Here is a 17799-nt window from a genome sequence, read left to right on the forward strand (position 1 = left end):
TCAAGCGATCCTCCTGCCTTGGCCTTCCAAAGTGCTGAGATTACAGGCGTGAGCCCCTGTGCTTGGCCCCAGATTCTTTTTCTTTTGGAAAAGAAACTGAGGCTCAAGGAAGCTAATTAACATACAAAAGATGACCTTGAGTAAATCGTTATGCCAAGACTTCCAAGTAGCATGGTGCTTTGGAGATGAACATTTTTAATTTGAGTCCCTATTTGACGGCTTGTTTAGAACCCAGTGTCTTTAGTCTGGAGGCCCTGTGGACACCAGTTACTTTTCTTGGCTGGCTAGCTCATTGTTTTTATCCAAACCTATCATGGATTGAGCTCTCCAGCCTGGGTGGTTTTATTTCCAGTCCCCCCACTTGCTCTGGGGCAGGAGTGAAGGAGGCAGTATTGTACTGAATGTGATGTTAGGTTATCCACACTGTGAAACTGCCTCCTTTTAAAGCCCTGGGAGAGGATGGATTACAACAATGGCACACCTGCACTAGATGACATCACCAGGTAATTATGCCCCGCCCTACCTGGAGATCGTACTTTGAAAAGAACTTGCCTTACAGATGATTTGGTCTGGTGATCCAGCCCTCTCTCCTTCAAGGATAGCTCGGACCCTTTTTCTTAATAAACTAATTATTTTGAAAGCTTATAGCACCATACCATTCTGCATTTATTAATAATTAATTTCTCCACTTGTTTTTGCCAAGCAAGGACATATGTGTAAACATATAATGAAACAAAAGCAGTGAACAAATAGCAAATAGTGATTAAAATTGAGTTGGGCTTGGTGGCTCAAGCCTAGAATCCCAGCACTTTGGGAAGCCAAGCTGCTTTGGCCCAGGAGTTCCAGACCAGCCTGGGCAACATGGTGAGACCTTATCTGTACAAATAATAATAATAATAAAAGCCAGCCGTGGTGATGCATGCCTGTGGTCCCAGCTACTTGGGAGGCGGAGGTAAAGAAAAAGAAAAGAAATATTGGATATTTTAGTAAGTGTGTATGGCCTTTTGGTGGTAAATGACTGATTTTCCTTTTTTTTTTTTTTTTTTGAGATGGAGTCTCACTCTGTCGCCCAGGCTGGAGTGCAGTGGTGTGGTCTCAGCTCAATGCAACCTCCGCCTCCTGGGTTCAAGCGATTCTCTGCCTCGGCCTCCCAAGTAGCTGAGATTACAGGCACCCACTGCCACGCCTGGCTAATTCTTTTTGTATTTCTAGTAGAGACAAGGTGTCCATCTTGGCCAGGCTTGTCTTGAACTCCTGACCTTGTGATCTATTTGCCTTGGCCTCCCAAAGTGCTGGGATTACAGGCGTGAGCCACCACGCCCGGCTTCATTTTTAAATATTAAAAATAGCTTACAAAATCATCATTGCAGTCTTCGTGGATCTTCAGGGGTTCACTGATCCAATCCTCTTATTTTACGAATGAGGAGAATACGGAAGGCAGGCCCCGGAGAGGTTAAACAACACAGCAGTCACACAGCTGCCTAATGGTGCCACCTGGCTTCCAGCCCAGCCTTGCAGTCTCTCCACATTATGGGGACCTCTGTTCCCATCCCCTTGCCTGTCCCTGGCCAGCAGGAAGTTTCCAGGTTAATGATACATGTCATTTATTGAGCATCTGCTAGTGTCCAGGAGCTGTCAGGTTGTTCTGTTATCCCCCTTCCAGATAATGGCTCAGAGAGGTCAGCTCAGGTCACAGTTAGTGCAGGGCCCTGCCGTAAAGGTGAGCAAGGGCAGAAGATGAGAAAGATGACGATGGCCTCCTCTTTCACTGTTTCCCTGCCCTGGGCTTTGGCAGGCAGCCCAGGGTCTCTGAGGCCAGAAGTCACTCTCAGAGGCTCAGCAGCCTCAGACATTTTACTTGGTGCAGCACCAGAGGCCGACTGATCAGATTGGATGGCGAGGGGGCTGGGCTTCACAGAGTTACTGTCTCAAAGCTTATTCACACAGACCCTGATCTGAAGACACTCATTAACAAACCCCAGTGCCAGTCTGTTCCTGTGTTGGAAAATGCACTGCTCCATTCACCAAAATGCCTTGTCTGCTAGCCAGGCCACTCCCCAAACCCAAAATAGGTATAAGAAAGAAATTTGGTGTGTACAAAGTCAGATCAAAGCAAGTGGGATCAGAGTTTTCGTGGGTTGTTCACACAGGCTTTGAGAAGGCAGTGTCTCTCTTTTGCAGACAGAACTGTGACACAGGCTCCTGTTCTCAGCCTTTCCTTTGTTTTTTTTTTTTTTTTTTTTTTTTTAGAGACAGTCTTGCTTTGTTTCGCAGGCTGGAGTGGAGTACAACGGCGCGATCTCAGCTCAGCAACCTCCGCATCCAGGGTTCAAGCAATTCTCCTACCTCAGCCTCCTAAGTGGCTGTGTTTACAGGCACATGCCGCCACGCCCAGCTAAATTTTTTTGTGTTTTAGTAGAGATGTGGTTTCACCATGTTGCCCAGGCTGGTCTCAAACTCCTGAGCTCAGGCAATCCTCCGGCCTCGGCATCCCAAATTGCTAGGATTACAGGCATGAGCCACTGATTTTTGAAAAGTTTTATTGAACTGTAATTCACATACCATACACTTCATCCATTTAAAGTGTACAATTCAAGGCAGGGTACGGTGGCTTACACCTGTAACCCCAGTACTTTGGGAGGCTGAGGTGGGAGGATTGCTTGAGGCTAGAAGTTTGAGGCCAGCCTGGACAACATAGGGAGACCCCATTACTACTAAATAAAAAATTAGCCAGGTGTAGTTACGTGTACCTGTAGCTACTTGGGCAGCTAAGGAGAAAGGACTGCTTGAGAACAGGAGTTTGAGGCTGCAGAGAGCCATGACTATGCCACTGCACTCCAGCGTGGGCAACAGAGCGAGACCCTGACCTTAAAAAAAAAAAAAGTAGATAGAATACCTCGAAACTCTGAACAGGACATAGGAGTTCCTGGTGTATAGGAACCAGTGACCTAATCACCCTGCTGTGTTCCTCCAGGGGAGGCCCCCACTGCCCCATGAGTTAAAACAGAACCACCAGCCAGGTATGCTTGGTCTTGTGAGTTTGAATCTGGTTGAGTAGCAGAGGGTATAGCAGAGGCAGAGGGTCAGTCAGTGCCCACATCTCATGATGGGCTTCCGAGTGCTCAGGGAGGTAGAGCTGACGGCTCCTGGCTTTGTGCCCCTCTGAACCTCCTACCTCCGCCGTAGCCCCTGGTGCAGGTGACACCCTTTTGTTTACATGTCTGCCTCCTTTGAGAACTACCTCTGTTTCATCTTTAAGGGGTACAGTGCTGGAAAAGATACCTGGGAATGGGATACAGTGGGCCGGACCCTGCCCAGCCTCCTGGAGCCGAGGAGCTGGGGCGGGCGGTGGTGCTCACGCTCACTCATAGACTTATAGAATGGAGGAACACACTGTTCTGGGCTTAGCTCCTCCAAGCATTTGTTCATTTAAATAATTAAGATGTGCAGGGAACACAGGGGAGGGAGCTGTTCCCTCTGCCTGGGGATGTCATAGAAGGCCTCAAAGATTAATATTTGACAAGAGCTTTGAAGGATGAGCAGGAGTTTGCCGTGTAAGGAGGAAGTGAATGGGCCTTCCAATCAGGAAATGGCATTTTCAAAAGCATGGAGATGTGAAAGAGCATGAGGATTTTGGCAAAGACAGGGGTTTGGTGTGGGTGGAGTAAAGGCGTGTGACGGGGAGTGGTGTGAGGTGAGGCTGGAAAAGGCAGGTCAGTTGTAAAAGACTCCACGTGCTGGGTGAGGCTCTGCTCTGAAGCCTTGTGGGAACCTTTGGAGGTTTTAAGCAGCAGAATGACTTGGTCAGATCTCTGCTTTAGAACGACAGTTCTGGAGGCAGGAGGAATCAGTGTGGGGGAAAAGCTGCGGTCCAGTTGGAGGCTCTGCTGCATCCCAGGGAGTGCCCCAGAGGGGCAGTGGATATTCCTGTGTGACCCACACCCCTGCACGATGCCCTCCCCGCTCCCAAGGGTTGTTTGCTGCATGTCCTTGGGGAGTCATTTACCTTTCTGAGCTTCAATGTCCTCACCCTTAAAACGAGAGGGTTCTAGCAGGTATCTTCTCCAGCACTTCTAGCTTTGGACGTTTCAAAACCACCATTAGCCATAGACATGCTCTGGCGCTTGAAGTGACCAGTGCCCCTCCCTGGGCCTTAGTCCCTGCTGGACAATGGAGCGAGTGGGCGGAGGGCAGGGCTAGTGTGCTGGAGTCTCAAGTTCCTGCCAGACACAAAGTTTCTAAAACTCGGAGGGACACAAATCCTTGGGGTGGGGGAGGAAGAGGGTGCCCACCGGCCCCTTAGAGACCCCCACTTACAGCCCGAGCGTGGGTGAAGCATGGTTTGAGGGCTAGCTTAATGCTGGATAAGGGACTGGGCTCAGCGCAGGTAGGTCCTCTCGCCCTCCCTGCCTGGTGCTACCTGCAGCATCCGAGGATCTGCTGAGCGGCCAGCCAGTGCCTCCCTCTGCCCCTCCTCTCCCTGCCCAGTCCCCGTGCCCTCTGGCCTCCAGGCTGAACACAACAGGCTTCTCTGGTGGCATGCCTTCCCCCACTGCCCTCCCTCCTGGGATCTGTGTCTCCTAGGGAGGGGGCAGAAAGAGGCCTTTGGAGGAGACAGCTGAGTCTTATAAACCGGACTTGAGGACTTTCCGCCGAAGCAGCACAATGTACCCATTCTTTCTTTCCTTGAAGCCTTAACCCGCCACCCACCTACCCAGCCCACATTCCCTCTCCCACCCGTTCCAGTCCCCCACTCCTGTTTCTGTGAGTGATGGCTGCTTCCCAAGGCCCACATTCTTGCACTGACCAGGCCAGCGTGCCCGATTTGCCCCAGTTAGTGCCCGGTTAGTGCTGAAGAGCCAGAGAGGGACAGGCTCTCCTGTGTCTTTCTGAATCCAGCAGTGGGCCAGTGTTCCCCGAGGCCGTGCCCACCGCACCGGCCACGCCTGGACCTTGGGCACCCCTGTTGAGGAGTTATCCCCTGCCCCTCCTCTCCCTGCCCACCCCATCCTCCCTTCTGCAAGTCTCTTGCTGAACTTGTGCTACTTCTTCTTATCTGGGTGTCCAGTCTGGGCGTCCCCTCATAGCTCCTAAGGGCAGCCCAGATTTTGCTATCTGGTGGGCACAGCGGGGAGGACAGGGCAGGCTGCTGGTATGGAGTCATGGCCCCTCCCCCAACCTGGACAGAAGCCCTGGGGGAGGGGAGGACATGGGGTGATCCGAGGCCCACTGTCAGAATGATTGGCACAAAGTCCCCACGCTTCCCCCTCCTCTCAAACTTCCAGCCCCACCACCCGTGCACAATGCTGGTTCCTGCCTTGGTCCTTTGTGGGGTCGTCTGCTCGGGGTCTCCAAGCCCAGTCCTGCAGAGGAGAGAGAGGATCCGACCTGACTAGCACTGCCCCGAGGCTGTCCCTGGAGCGGCCTGCTCAGAATGAGGCTTGAAGGCTTCAGAGAGCAGTGGGAGTCCGAGATGCTGGGCAGCTGAGATGGCCCCAGCTCCCTCCTGCAGCACCTCCCAGCTGCTTCCCAAGGGAAGCCAGAAGCAGGGAGACCACTGGGTAGATAAGGTTTCACAGGAGGACAGCTGTGGAGCTTTCCTCTCCCCAGGCATCAGGGACCCCAGGCATCAGGGACGGGGAGGGGAGAAGAGCACATCTTTCCTGAAACCCCAGCCGGCTCCTCCTAGTTCCCTGTCGTCTGGGCTATTCTGTCGTGGCCATTGCCCCCTTTGCCTGGGGCATGCAAGCCAGCCCCCTTCCTATGTGCAGGGGCCAGGGGGAGCTTGTGTGCATATGTGTGCACACCTGCATGGCCAGAGCAGACCTTGTCCTCAAGGCCAGGCCGTGGGGTGAACATGAGCACCAGGTTCCTGAAAGAGTACTGGGCACTAGGCTGGGGATGGGATAGAGTCGGTCAGACCCACACAGTGAGAGGAGCACTGGCCCCTCTCTGCCCAGCCTCCTGGAGCTGAGGAACTGGGGCGGGCAGGGGGTGCTCAGGCTCACATCTCGTGCCTCCCCCCTGCAGTTCCGGGGCCGTGCCAACCTGCATGTGTTTGAAGACTGGTGTGGCAGCTCTATCCAGCAGCTCAGGAGGAACCTGCATTTCCCACTCTACCCCCATGTGAGTGCCCACCTCCCTCCACACCTGCCTCCTCTGCCCACTTCCGTCTCTCGTCTTTCCTTGCTTCTTTTCTGGTCCATATTTTCTCCTTTATGTCTTGAGTTCTCTTTTTGTCTGCCCATAATAGTTCCTTGTTTCCTTCCTAGGGATTCTTTCAATTTCGCCTTCTGCATCATTTCAGTTTCAGGCTCTCTAGCTCACAATATAGTGTACCCAGGGCCACCATGTACGGTTGTGCTGGTTGTGCACTGTACAAGGTCTACTGGACAAACAGGCAAATGGGAGCTGAAACTGAGCCTGCACTCCACTCACCAAGCCACGGTCCCAGTCCCTCCTGTCATAGTCCCCTCCTGATCTTCCCACCAGTCCTGGGTGGACCAATTTCCTCTTCCCTCCTCTGGGTAACAGTTTCCTTCCCCTTTCTTGGCGTAGATTCGCACAACCCTGAGGAAGCTGGCTGTGTCCCCCAAATGGACCAACTATGGCCTTCGCATCTTTGGCTACCTGCACCCTTTTACCAATGGTGAGGCCAGCCCCAAAGTCCCATTCTTCCTGCTCTAGAGTTCTTCAGGGGACCCAAAGAACATAAGATAAGGTTATGAGTACACTGCACTAACTTCCTGTTAGTCCACCCTCAGGGAGGAAGGGAGGGGAAATTGAGTCACACTGAGGTCTCATCCAGCTGCATAGGCTGCCACTTTGCTCCCTGGTTTGCAGCCTGGAACAAGCTCTCTTTCTCTGTAAGAATTTTCCACCTTCGCAGTGTCTCCCAAGACGTAGAAACCCCCACTTTACAGGAGGGAAGCCACAGCATCCAGCCCTGAAGGGAATATAATTGCTAAGACACTCCTAAAAGCCTCCTGCTTTTTATGCTGATGCCCGGCTTGCCCTCATCTGGAAACTCTCCCCACTGCCCAGGGAAAATCCAGTTTGCCATTGCTGCAGATGACAACGCGGAGTTCTGGCTGAGCCTCGATGACCAGGTCTCAGGCCTCCAGCTGCTGGCCAGTGTGGGCAAGGTAGGGCCAGCTCAGCCCTGGGCCCTCCCGTCTGTTCCTGGAGCTTGCGCATTGAGTCCACCAGCAGCTGCTCATTACCGTTAGCATCTCTGGTGTGACACCCGGGAGGAAGGGGTGGAAAAGAAGCCTCCTCCCTCACCCCTACCCTGCTACAAAGGGATAAACTGAGGATGGAGGCGAGGGAGGAGTAGGGAGGTGAGAGCAATGGGGAGGAGTGAGGGGTGAGGAGGTGAGAGGAGTGGAGAGGAGGTGGGAGTGAGGAGTGGGGACTTGTGGGAAAGCCAGGAGTGAGGAGGAGGGAAAAGTGAGGAGTGGGGAGGAGGGAGGAGACAGAGGAGGAGGAAGGAGGGGGAGTGGGAAAGAGCAAGGAGTGGGGAGTGATGAGTGGGGAGGAGTGGGGTGGGGGACTGCGGAGGGGGCAGGAGTGGGGAGCGCGTCAGGCTGGGGAAAGACCACAGCGATTCAGCTGTGGGGGACCCAGCTGCAGCCTCTTTGGGGCCCTCCGGCCTTAACCGGGTGTAGGGACCTCCTAGCAAGGCGGGCTGCCTCCTGCGTGGCGGCACCCACCCCTCCACTCTTCCCTCCTCCTCTCTTCCCCACATTTTCTCTGACTTTTCGCCTTTCTTCTCATTCCTGGTCTCTCCACTTGCTGCCTGGCCTGCTTCCTGTGTCCTCTGTTCCTCCCTCCTCCCCTCCTCTCCTGTCTTCCACACCTCTAGACTGGAAAGGAGTGGACAGCCCCTGGAGAGTTTGGGAAATTTCGGAGCCAAATTTCCAAGCCGGTGAGGTGAGTAGGAAGGGTCAGGACAGACAGGTGAGGCCTCCGCGCTGAGGCCAGGTCTTGGTGGAGCCGGGCTGCATCCCTGTCCACCAGCCCAGCTTCCTCCTGCAGAGGTTCCGTGTGTCCGGCCCCGGGCTCTCTGGCCCACCCTTCCTCATTTCACAGATGAGGAAACTGAGGCCCAGACAGGCTGACTTACTGCAGGTCACACAGCTATTTAGTGGCACCCGGGACTGGAAAATAGGTCCCCTTCATCCCAGTCCTTGCCCTCCCCCGTTTCTCCACACCTGTAGCAGCCTGGACATGGCTCTGCCTGGGCTGCGGGGACTTCCTCGCGATCATCCCTTGGTGGGCTGGAGGAGAGGAACCCCCTTCCCGCGCGGGGAAGGGGGCGTAGCCCGGCCTCGGAGCGCCACCCTGTGGTCGGCGCGCGCTCACGCAGGCGAGAAGAGCGCTCGTGGCTGGATGTCGCTGATGCGGGAAGGACGGGGCTTGGGGGTGAGGAGAGGTGGGGTGCAGACACAGATGGAAGGAATACGTTCTAATGCTCGACAGCACAATAGGGTGGCTATAGTGACAACAACGTATTGTATATTTCCAAACAACTGGAGAAAAGGATTTGGAAATTCCCAAAACGCAGAATGCCAAGTGCTGGAGGTGGGTGATGGAATCCTAAATCCCCTGGCTTGATCCTTAGGCGTCCTATGCATGCGACAAAAGACCATGTGCACCCCGTAAATATGCACAAACATTACGTATCAATGAACATACATTTAAAAATTGTAAGGAGACAATCTCGCTTGCAAAGAACACTTGCTCCGTGTGGAGCTCGGCAGAGCAGCTGGTACATGGCCCCTGGGGCAAGTCTGCCGGCAGAACCCCACCTCCACCACGCATCTCCTGGTGACCCTGGCAAACTCCCCAAGCCTTCTGTGCCTCTGCGTTCTCCTCTACGAGCAAGGATTACATGAGGTCACTTATTCATATATTTCTCTATGCATTTGGAACAGCGCCTGCCACAGCCCGTGTGCTCTGAGGGCTTTTGTTACTGTTCTTTGGGTTCTTCCAATCGTCCTGTGGAGTAGTTATTCTGATTATGCCCATCTCACCAAGAGAAAACAGCTCACACTGTTAGCAAGTGACAGAGTGGGGACTTGAACCTAGACAGTTAACTCCTGGGGTTCTAAGAGCAAGGGGAAGGGATGAGGGAGTTTAAGGTACTGGGAGGGGATGGGACAGAGCCGTGACCCCAGGGCCCATGGAGATGGCACTCTGCTTCCCTGCCCTCTCTCCCGCCAGCCTGTCAGCCTCCCATAGGTACTATTTCGAGGTGCTGCACAAGCAGAATGAGGAGGGCACCGACCACGTGGAAGTCGCGGTGAGTTTCCTGCTGCTCCCGCTTCTCCCAGCTCAGTTTCTGGCACTCCTCTCCCCTTGTCCTTTGGTCCCTGTTGGAAATCCAGCTACCCCCCACCTTCTGGATCTACCCTCTCTCTCCTCTTCCAGTGGCGACGGAACGACCCTGGAGCCAAGTTCACCATCATTGACTCCCTCTCCCTGTCTCTCTTCACAAGTGAGTAGGCTTTGACCTTGGCCTGGAGACGAAGCCCAGGTGGGGCTAGCCTACCCTGGGGGATTTGGCAGGGGAGGAGAGGAGGAGGGGAGGGGGGGAGGTTGAAGCTTGAGACTGTGGGGACATAGGTGTGAAGGGTTCCAGAACAAGGGTGGGACCTTATGACCAGGAGTCTTTAACTCCCCAGGGTTGGTGACCCCTTTGAGAACCTGCTAGAACCTGCTAGAAGCCCTTGCCTCAGAAAAATGCCCTTGTCTACCTATCCACACAAAACATTTTGAATACAACTTCAAGGGAGTCCAGAGACCGTGAGGCTCGTACCAGATTAAAGACCTCTGAGGGTGCGTGCAGTGGCTCACACCTGTAATCCCAGAACTTTGGGAGGCCAAGGTAGGAGGATCGCTTGAGCCAGGAGATCAAGACCTGCCCAGGCAACATAGCAAGACCTCATCTTTACAAAAAATTAAAAATTAGCTGGGTGTGGTGGCTTGTGCCTGTTGTCACAGCTACTGGGAAGGATCGCCTGAACCCAGGTGTTTGAAGCTGAAGCTGCAGTGAGCTATGATTGGATCACTGCATTCCAGCCTGGGCAACAGAGCAATACTCTGTTTCAAAAGCAGAACAAAACAAGACAATAGAAAACCTTGAGTGAGTCTAATCCCCCATTTTACAGATGAGGTAACCATGGTTCTTGCAAAGCCATGGCCAGGGCAGAGGAAACCTTTTCACCTGCCCTCAGTGTGCAGGAAGTGACCTCTTTCTTCAACATCATTTTCCATTTTGTATCATTTCCTCAGTGGGACTCCTGTCCAGAGGCCCCAGTGAAAAACACGCCATCCATAGGCCTTCGTGGCAGGTGTAGATGCATGAACCCGAGAGACAGAGAGAAAAGCAGCAGCCAGCCCCCCACCTCCCTTCCCTGTGGATTGCTTTAACTTAGATGCTGAAACCAGATCAGCTGGGTTCAAACACATCTTGGCTGCCTACCCATTGTATGATGTTGGGCAAATGACTTAGATTCTCTATGCCAAAGTTCGTCATCTCTAAACTAGGAATGATAGTAGTACAGAAGGCATGTGGTGCTTTTGGAGATTAGTTAGGTTAATATTTGCGATATTCTTAGAGCAGTGCCTAGCTTATTATTAAGTGCTCTGTAAGTGTTCAATAAATTAGGCATACATAATGACAACTTTCTAGCAGCCAGCAGTAAAACATTCTGAGAAACAGGTGCCTTTTTTCAATTATGCAACACAGTGTTTGGGTCAGCCATGGGGCTGGCAGAGGGGGCCGAAGGGAGATGACTCGTGAAGCCACTGCTGTGGCGGGGCCAGAGGGAGTGCAGCTGCACGCATCCTATGCAGTGGCCCCTGGAGCTAGGAGCCTCATCTGCGTCTCTTCCCTGTCCATGAAGGGCAGTGGGCAGTGGACTGCTGCGCTCCAGGCCATACAGCCTCCTGCTGTTCTTTCCTCCCTGCACCCAGATGAGACGTTCCTACGGATGGATGAGGTGGGCCACATCCCACAGACAGCAGCCAGCCACGTGGGCTCCTCCGACGCTCTTCCCAGGGATGAGCAGCCACCTGCCGACATGCTTCGCCCTGACCCCCGGGACACCCTCTACCAAGGTAAGGCCTCGGCCAGCACTTGAGATCTTTTCTGGTGGCACTGTGCTGCCAGGTCCCCTGCTGATGGTGGGAAGACGTGAGAGACCCGTCACAGCATCCCAAACACCGTTTATTTTTCTTATGAAATAGAACATGCACACAGAAAAGAGAGTATATAAATAAGTATAAACATATTTACGTGTAATTTTGCAACTCTGCATATCATTGCAGAGCGAGTGTTTGTGGAGCCACCACCCACAACAAGAAATAGAGTTAGAGCCCAGAAGTCCCCCGTGCATCCCTCCCCAGTCTCACATGTCCTCGTCTCTTATTGGATTCCAACTCTTGTCATTCAAGGAGAGAAATATGTTGACACCACAGTGTTAAGAGTCTTAATGCATTATTCCTCTTGGGAGCGTTAACATTTTAAAAGATGACAAAGATGGCTGGTCATGGTGGCTCATTCCTGTAATCCTAGCACTTTGGGAGGCTGAGGCGGAAGGATCACTTGAGCCCAGGAGGTTGAGGCTGCAGGAGCTATGATCGCACCACTGCACTCCGGCCTGGGCGACATAGTGAGATCCTGTCTCAAAAAACATAAATAAAATAAAAATAAAAGACAAAGTTTCTTTACTCCTCACCCCTCTCAAAAAAATGACAACTTATGCTAAGGGGGTGTTCAGCCCATGGTGGGAATCCAGTTATTGGTGCTGCATGAGGGTGGAGCCTTTGTGGCCTCTTAGAAGTTTCTCGACCTTATTGAGGTGATCCCTGCACAGTGACTCTAAAGTCAAACTGTGCCTTGTACCTGGGGCTGTGTCCCGAGCCCTCTGCTGCCAGGGTGCTCCTCAGATGGCCCTGCCCCAGGTATGTGGGGCAGCCTCAGTCTGGCAGTGTCAGCCACAGATATCGGCAGGCCACAGCTGCCACTCACAAATACAGAAAGGGCCCTATTCAGGGCAGCGGACTTCAGCCCCAGTTTCAGGGTCACCCTCACCCTCTTTCCTCCTCCTCTGCTGTCCGTAGTGCCTCTGATCCCCAAGTCACATCTCCGCCATGTCCTGCCTGACTGTCCCTACAAACCCAGCTACCTGGTAGATGGGCTTCCTCTGCAGCGCTACCAGGGACTCCGGTTTGTAAGTCTCGGGCCTGGGTGGTGGGCAACAGAACCGGGGGGAGAGATTGCTGCCTGTGACTGGGATGGGAGGTGGTGAGGCTGACCTACCCATCCATCTCTCTGATATCCCATCCCAGCAGACAGGAAGGCCTCACAGGTCCCTGGGCTGGGAAGAACTTGCACTCCCAGATGGACTGCCCCAAGTGGACTGTCCAGCAGAGCCTGCATGTGGGTGCTCTGCCTCAGGACCCCCCGCACACACCAACTCTGCCCCCATGATGATGTCAGGGGGCCTGGCCGAGGCTTCCTACGCTCCCTGCTCCAAGGGCCACACAACCCTACCCAGCCTGTCAGCCCCGCCAGCTAGTCAGCCAGCAGGACTCATGCAAGCCAGAGAGCAGGCACTGGGCGAGAAAGAACTCTGGAGGGGAAGTTAGCTTTAAAGAACCCAGAACCCATGTGGAAGTCAGACAGGCAGAGTTGCCACTCTCCTGTCCGTCCAGATCTAGAGATGATTACAAGGAAGAGCTGGAGGCCAGAGGAAAGAGGTCAGGAGGCATCGCCACGTCAGAGAATGGCTGGGGCGTAATTGAGAAGTTCTTTGGTGGTGGTGACCACAAGCTATGTTTAAGGGGGACAGAAGAAGCAGGGAAGTAAATAAGAAGATGGGTTGTTCTAGGGCTGTGAGTGGTTGCAGGCAAAGGTTCAGAGGCTTCAGGAGAGGATCAGGTGGCAGAGGGAGGAAGGAATGGTTTTGACTGAGGCTGAGGGATGGGAGCTGGTTCAGAAGAGGAGATGTGAGCCAGGGGCTTGACTCAAGGGTTGCATGTGGTCCGTGGAACCCAGGAGAGCGGGCATAACAAGTGGAATGAACCCCCCCGCCCCCACTGCATAACCAAATGTCTCATTCAGCGCTCAAAGCAGCCCTTCTCTCCCTGTCAAAGGTAGGTCCCTAGCAGCCCTACATGATCCCAGCCAGAGGCAGGCTTAACCCTGGCTGGGTGATTTCTTAGCAAGATCTCACTTTCTTACTGCTGCTGCTGATTCTTTTACTTCCAGGTTCATCTCTCTTTTGTTTATCCCAATGACTATACCCGCCTGAGCCACATGGAGACCTACAATAAATGCTTCTACCAGGAAAGTGCCTACTACCAAGACAGGTGAGTGACATTGAGTGGGGCAAGAGGTGGCCTTGCAGGAGGGCTCTGCAGGAGCCAGGAGAGCTGCCTGGACCAGAGTGGCCATGGTGGCCTCCCAGCCCAAAGAGTCTTTGCTCTTCCTGAGTACCCACGCCCCCCACCCCAACACACACACCTGCTCACCCAGCCTCCTTCCTCCACTCCCCGGGGGCAAAATGTCAGACTCCTGCTGAGACTTCCAGCAGGGCCAGGGATGAGCCCGCAGGGCACAGGGTGCCAGTGCACACCTCCCTTCCACCTGCAGGTTCAGCTTTCAGGAGTACATCAAGATTGACCAGCCTGAGAAGCAGGGGCCGGAGTTGCCAGGTACAGAGTGACAGCTGAGGCTTCCAGGTCAGACTGAGCGGGGCGACCATGCCAGCCCCACCCCTGAGGCGCTCAGAATCCAAATCACATGACCTGTCCCCTGATACCCAAGGGAGTGGAGCGCATGACTCCTGCCTTTTCCATATCCAGGCACATGTGGAAAGTGACACTATTTTTAGCAGCATGCTGGGGGGGTTACTTGGACTGCTGGAAGGGGCCCCTGTCCCTGGCACACCAGTTGGGAGGTTCTGGTATAGACAAGCACTGTCTTCCGAGGCCTTTCTTGGGGCATTAGGGCATGGCTGGGGCCATCTGCCGGGTCCGTCAGGTGTTGTGCACCTGCCAGGCACTTGATGCCATTGATCTCACTCTTCTTCACAACCCCATGGGAGATGCAGGATTATACCCTTTTTGCAGATGAAGAAACCAGGGTCAGTTGAGGGTGAGTACCTTGCCCAGGGTCACACAATAAGTGCCAGAGCCTGGATTCAACCCCAGTCTGGAGTCCCGTGGTGCTTCACACATATGACCACCCTCTGTCTTGTATGTCTTGTTTGGAAAGGGTTAGAAACTCCTGACATGAGAAATGGTTGTTATTAACAGCAGGTTTTGAGGAAAGCCTTCTAGAAGAGCCCCAATATGGAGATGTGGCAGAGGAGACCCCAGCCTCCAATGACAAGAATGCCAGGATGCTGGAGGGAAAACAGACACCTGCCTCCACCCCGGAGCAAGATGTCACTGACTACCGCCTCCGAAGCCTGCGGAAACTCCTGGCTGAGCCTTCTGAGGGCCTGCGGGCCCCCTTCTCCATGCAGAACTCCACAGCACCCTTCCCAGGGGGCACCAGCAGCATTCCAGTGCCACAGCCAGAGAAGAGGAAGCAAAAACCCAGCCCTGAGCCCAGCCAAGATTCACCTCATTCTGACAAGTGGCCCCCTGGGCACCCTGTGAAGAACCTGCCTCAGATTAGGGGGCCCAGGCCCAGGCTCCGGCTCAAGCCCACTAGTGACAGCCCCAGGAAGACTCTAGAGCAGTCGCAGTGGCTGAACCAGGTGGAGTCGTACATTGCAGAGCAGAGATGGGCTGACAGGATGCAGCCTCAGGCCCCTAGGAGGGGCTGGCATGGGGATGAGGAAGTGGTGGCAGCTGTAGGCCAGGAAGGACAAGTGGAGGGAGAGGAAGAGGGAGGAGAAGAGGAAGAGGAAGAGGATATGAGTGAGGTGTTTGAGTACGTACCTGTGTTTGACCCGGTTGTAAACTGGGATCAGACCTTCAGTGCCCGGAATCTTGATTTCCAAGCCCTGAGAACTGACTGGATCGATCTGAACTGTAACACATCTGGCAACCTGCTGCTTCCGGAGCAGGAAGCTCTTGAGGTCACGCGGGTCTTCTTGAAGAAGCTCAACCAGAGGAGCCGGGGGTAAGGTAAAGGGCTCTCCTGGGGCCAGGGACTAGGGTACATGGCAGCCAGCTGGCCTGGAAGGCAGGGGCCTAGGGGCTGGTAGCGGGTTCCCCCTGCTGCGGAAATAGCTGGAACTTTACCCCCAACTCAGGCTCCTGGGAAGGACAGATGCCTGGGGCCCCTGGAGAGGATCTGGACCAGTCAGATCTTTGTCCCACCTTGGGCAAGGTTCTGAAATCCCTGGGTGCCTGGCCCAGGACATGCGTTGAGGACTGGACGGGCTTGGCAGATGAGGTCCCGTCCTCCAGGGAAAGAGCTAGTAAATAGACAAACAGGCAAATACAAATTAAGACCCGAGTGTGGGCTGGAAGCGCTAGGGCATGAGGCATGACTGGAGTTGTTTTTTCATTCATTCATCCAACCAATCAACATTTTTTAAGATAAAATTTATATAACATTAAAATCACCATTTTAGGGTTTACCTTTCAGTAGTTTTAAAAGTACATTTATAGTGTTGTGCAACCATCTCCATTGTCAAATTCCAGAACATTTTCATCACCTTTAGAAGAAATTATACTGGCCAGGTGCAGTGGCTCACGCCTGTAATCCCAGCACTTTGGAAGACCGAGGTGGGCGGATCACTTGAGGTCAGGCGTAGGAGACCAGTCTGGTCAACATAGTGAAACTCCGTCTACTAAAAATATAAAAATTAGCTGGGCTTGATAGCACACAGCAGTATTCCCAGATACTCAGGAGGCTGAGGCAGGAGAGTCACTTGAACCTGGGTGGCAGAGGTTGCAGTGAGCCAAGATCGCGCCATTGTGCTCCAGCCTGGGCAACAGAGTGAGAGTCTGTCTCAAAAAAAAAAAGAAACCATATGTGTTAGTGGTTACTTCCCATTTCTCCTCCCACCCCCAGTCCCTGGCAATAACTGCTTTCACTTTCTAGCTTTATGGATTTTCCTATTCTGGAGACATTTTATACCAACAGAACCATATAACATGTGGCCTTTGTATCTGGCTTTTTGCACTTAGCAGAATGTTCACTTTAGCGAGAGTTTCATTCATGTCGTAGAATGTATTAAATGCTTCATTCCTCTGTATTGCTGAGTGATATTCTGTTGTATGGACACACACCACGTTTTGTGTGTCCATTCATCAGTTGCTGGACATTTGGGCTGTTTCTACTTTTTGACTGTCACAAATGTAACACCGCAATGAACATTCACGTACAGGCTTTTCTGTGAACACATTTTCGGTTCTTGGGTAGATCTCCAGGTGTAGAATTTCTGGGTCACATGGTGGCTCTGTTCAACACAGAGGAACTGCCACTCTGATTTTCGAATCAGCTGTATCATTTCACATTCCCATCAGCAGTGTGCGAAGACTTCAGTTTTTCTACCTCCTTATCAACACTTGTTATTTTTCATTTCATTTTGTTTTGTTTTAAATAGCCATCCTGATGAGTGTGAAATGGTATTACTTTTATTTCTCTAGTGACTCATGATTTTGAGTCAACCAACTGACATTTCTCTTCTAGCTCATATAGTCTTATGGAACGTTGATTCCAACATTTTTATTGAGGGTCAATTTCTCAAGGAAACTCTTCAGTGTGACCCCCTTTATTCACCTTATGTGCTTAGAATCTTAGAGCTGTACAAGACCTTCAAGATTATCACAGCTCAATGGGTACTTTTTTTTTTTTTGAGATGGAGTTTTGCCTTTGTCACCCAGGCTGGAGTACAGTGGTGCGATCTTGGCTCACTGTGACCTCCGCCTCCTGGGTTCAAGTGATTCTTCTGCCTCAGCCTCCTGAGTAGCTGGGATTACTGGCACCAGTCACCACGCCTGGCTAAGTTTTTGTATTTTTAGTAGAGATGGGGTTTCATCATGTTGATCAGTCTGGTCTTGAACTCCTGACCTCAAGTGATCCACCCACCTTGGCCTCCCAAAGTGCTGGGACTGCAGGCCTGAGCCACATCCTCCAATGATGGAGGCAGTGAACGCTAGAGAGATTGCACATCTTGCCTGAAGCCCTACAGCCAGCCAGTGGCAAAGCTAGGACAAAAACAAAAACAAAAAGCTAGGGTCTCCTGACAACTAGCCTTGCAGGCTTCTAGCACACCATTCTACCCTCACAGTGCGGGGAAGGAATCACTCAACCTCCCCACACTTTCTGCCATAGGAGGTACCAGCTACAGCGCATTGTGAATGTGGAGAAGCGTCAGGACCAGCTACGTGGGGGTCGCTACCTCTTGGAGCTTGAACTGTTGGAACAAGGCGAGCGCGTGGTACGGCTCTCGGAGTATGTGTCTACGCGAGGCTGGCAGGGCATCAATCCAGCTGGCAGGGAGGAGGCTGAGGCCCGGAACCTACAAGGCCTGGTCTGGAACCCACACAGCCATCGGAGACAAGTCCTGAATAGCCGGGCCCGAGAGCCCAAGCTGTGCTGGCCCCAGGGTTTCTCCTGGAACCACCGAGCCGTGGTCCACTTCATTGTGCCTGGTGAGCCTCAAGCCGAGCCTGGGCATTCTTGGGAGGGGTCCTAACACTGTCACGAGCACCCACATCTGCTTTCACTGATGCAATTCATAAGAATTCTGAGAAAGACCACCTTATCGTTGAGGAAACTGAGGCTCGGGAAAGGAAAGGCACCAGTTTAAGGTTAGGTGG

At 53.0% G+C, this 17799-nt stretch overlaps 1 protein-coding gene across 1 annotated transcript in view; it reads left to right on the forward strand.

Moving 5' to 3' along the window:
• The window catches only part of B4GALNT3 (beta-1,4-N-acetyl-galactosaminyltransferase 3), a 100063-nt gene that overhangs the window by 76128 nt on the left and 6136 nt on the right, over positions 1-17799 (forward strand). Inside the window, exons 4-15 of the mRNA XM_017545413.2 lie at positions 6031-6126; positions 6559-6649; positions 7045-7145; positions 7865-7932; positions 9226-9304; positions 9433-9499; positions 10981-11124; positions 12130-12239; positions 13280-13380; positions 13664-13725; positions 14329-15145; positions 17312-17631. Of these exons, the coding sequence (XP_017400902.1) occupies positions 6031-6126; positions 6559-6649; positions 7045-7145; positions 7865-7932; positions 9226-9304; positions 9433-9499; positions 10981-11124; positions 12130-12239; positions 13280-13380; positions 13664-13725; positions 14329-15145; positions 17312-17631 (2056 nt within the window). The remainder of the gene's footprint in view (positions 1-6030; positions 6127-6558; positions 6650-7044; positions 7146-7864; positions 7933-9225; positions 9305-9432; positions 9500-10980; positions 11125-12129; positions 12240-13279; positions 13381-13663; positions 13726-14328; positions 15146-17311; positions 17632-17799) is intronic.

Source organism: Cebus imitator, unplaced genomic scaffold (genome assembly GCF_001604975.1).
Source record: "Cebus imitator isolate Cc_AM_T3 unplaced genomic scaffold, Cebus_imitator-1.0 Scaffold179, whole genome shotgun sequence".
NCBI classification, from domain to species: Eukaryota; Metazoa; Chordata; class Mammalia; order Primates; family Cebidae; genus Cebus; species Cebus imitator.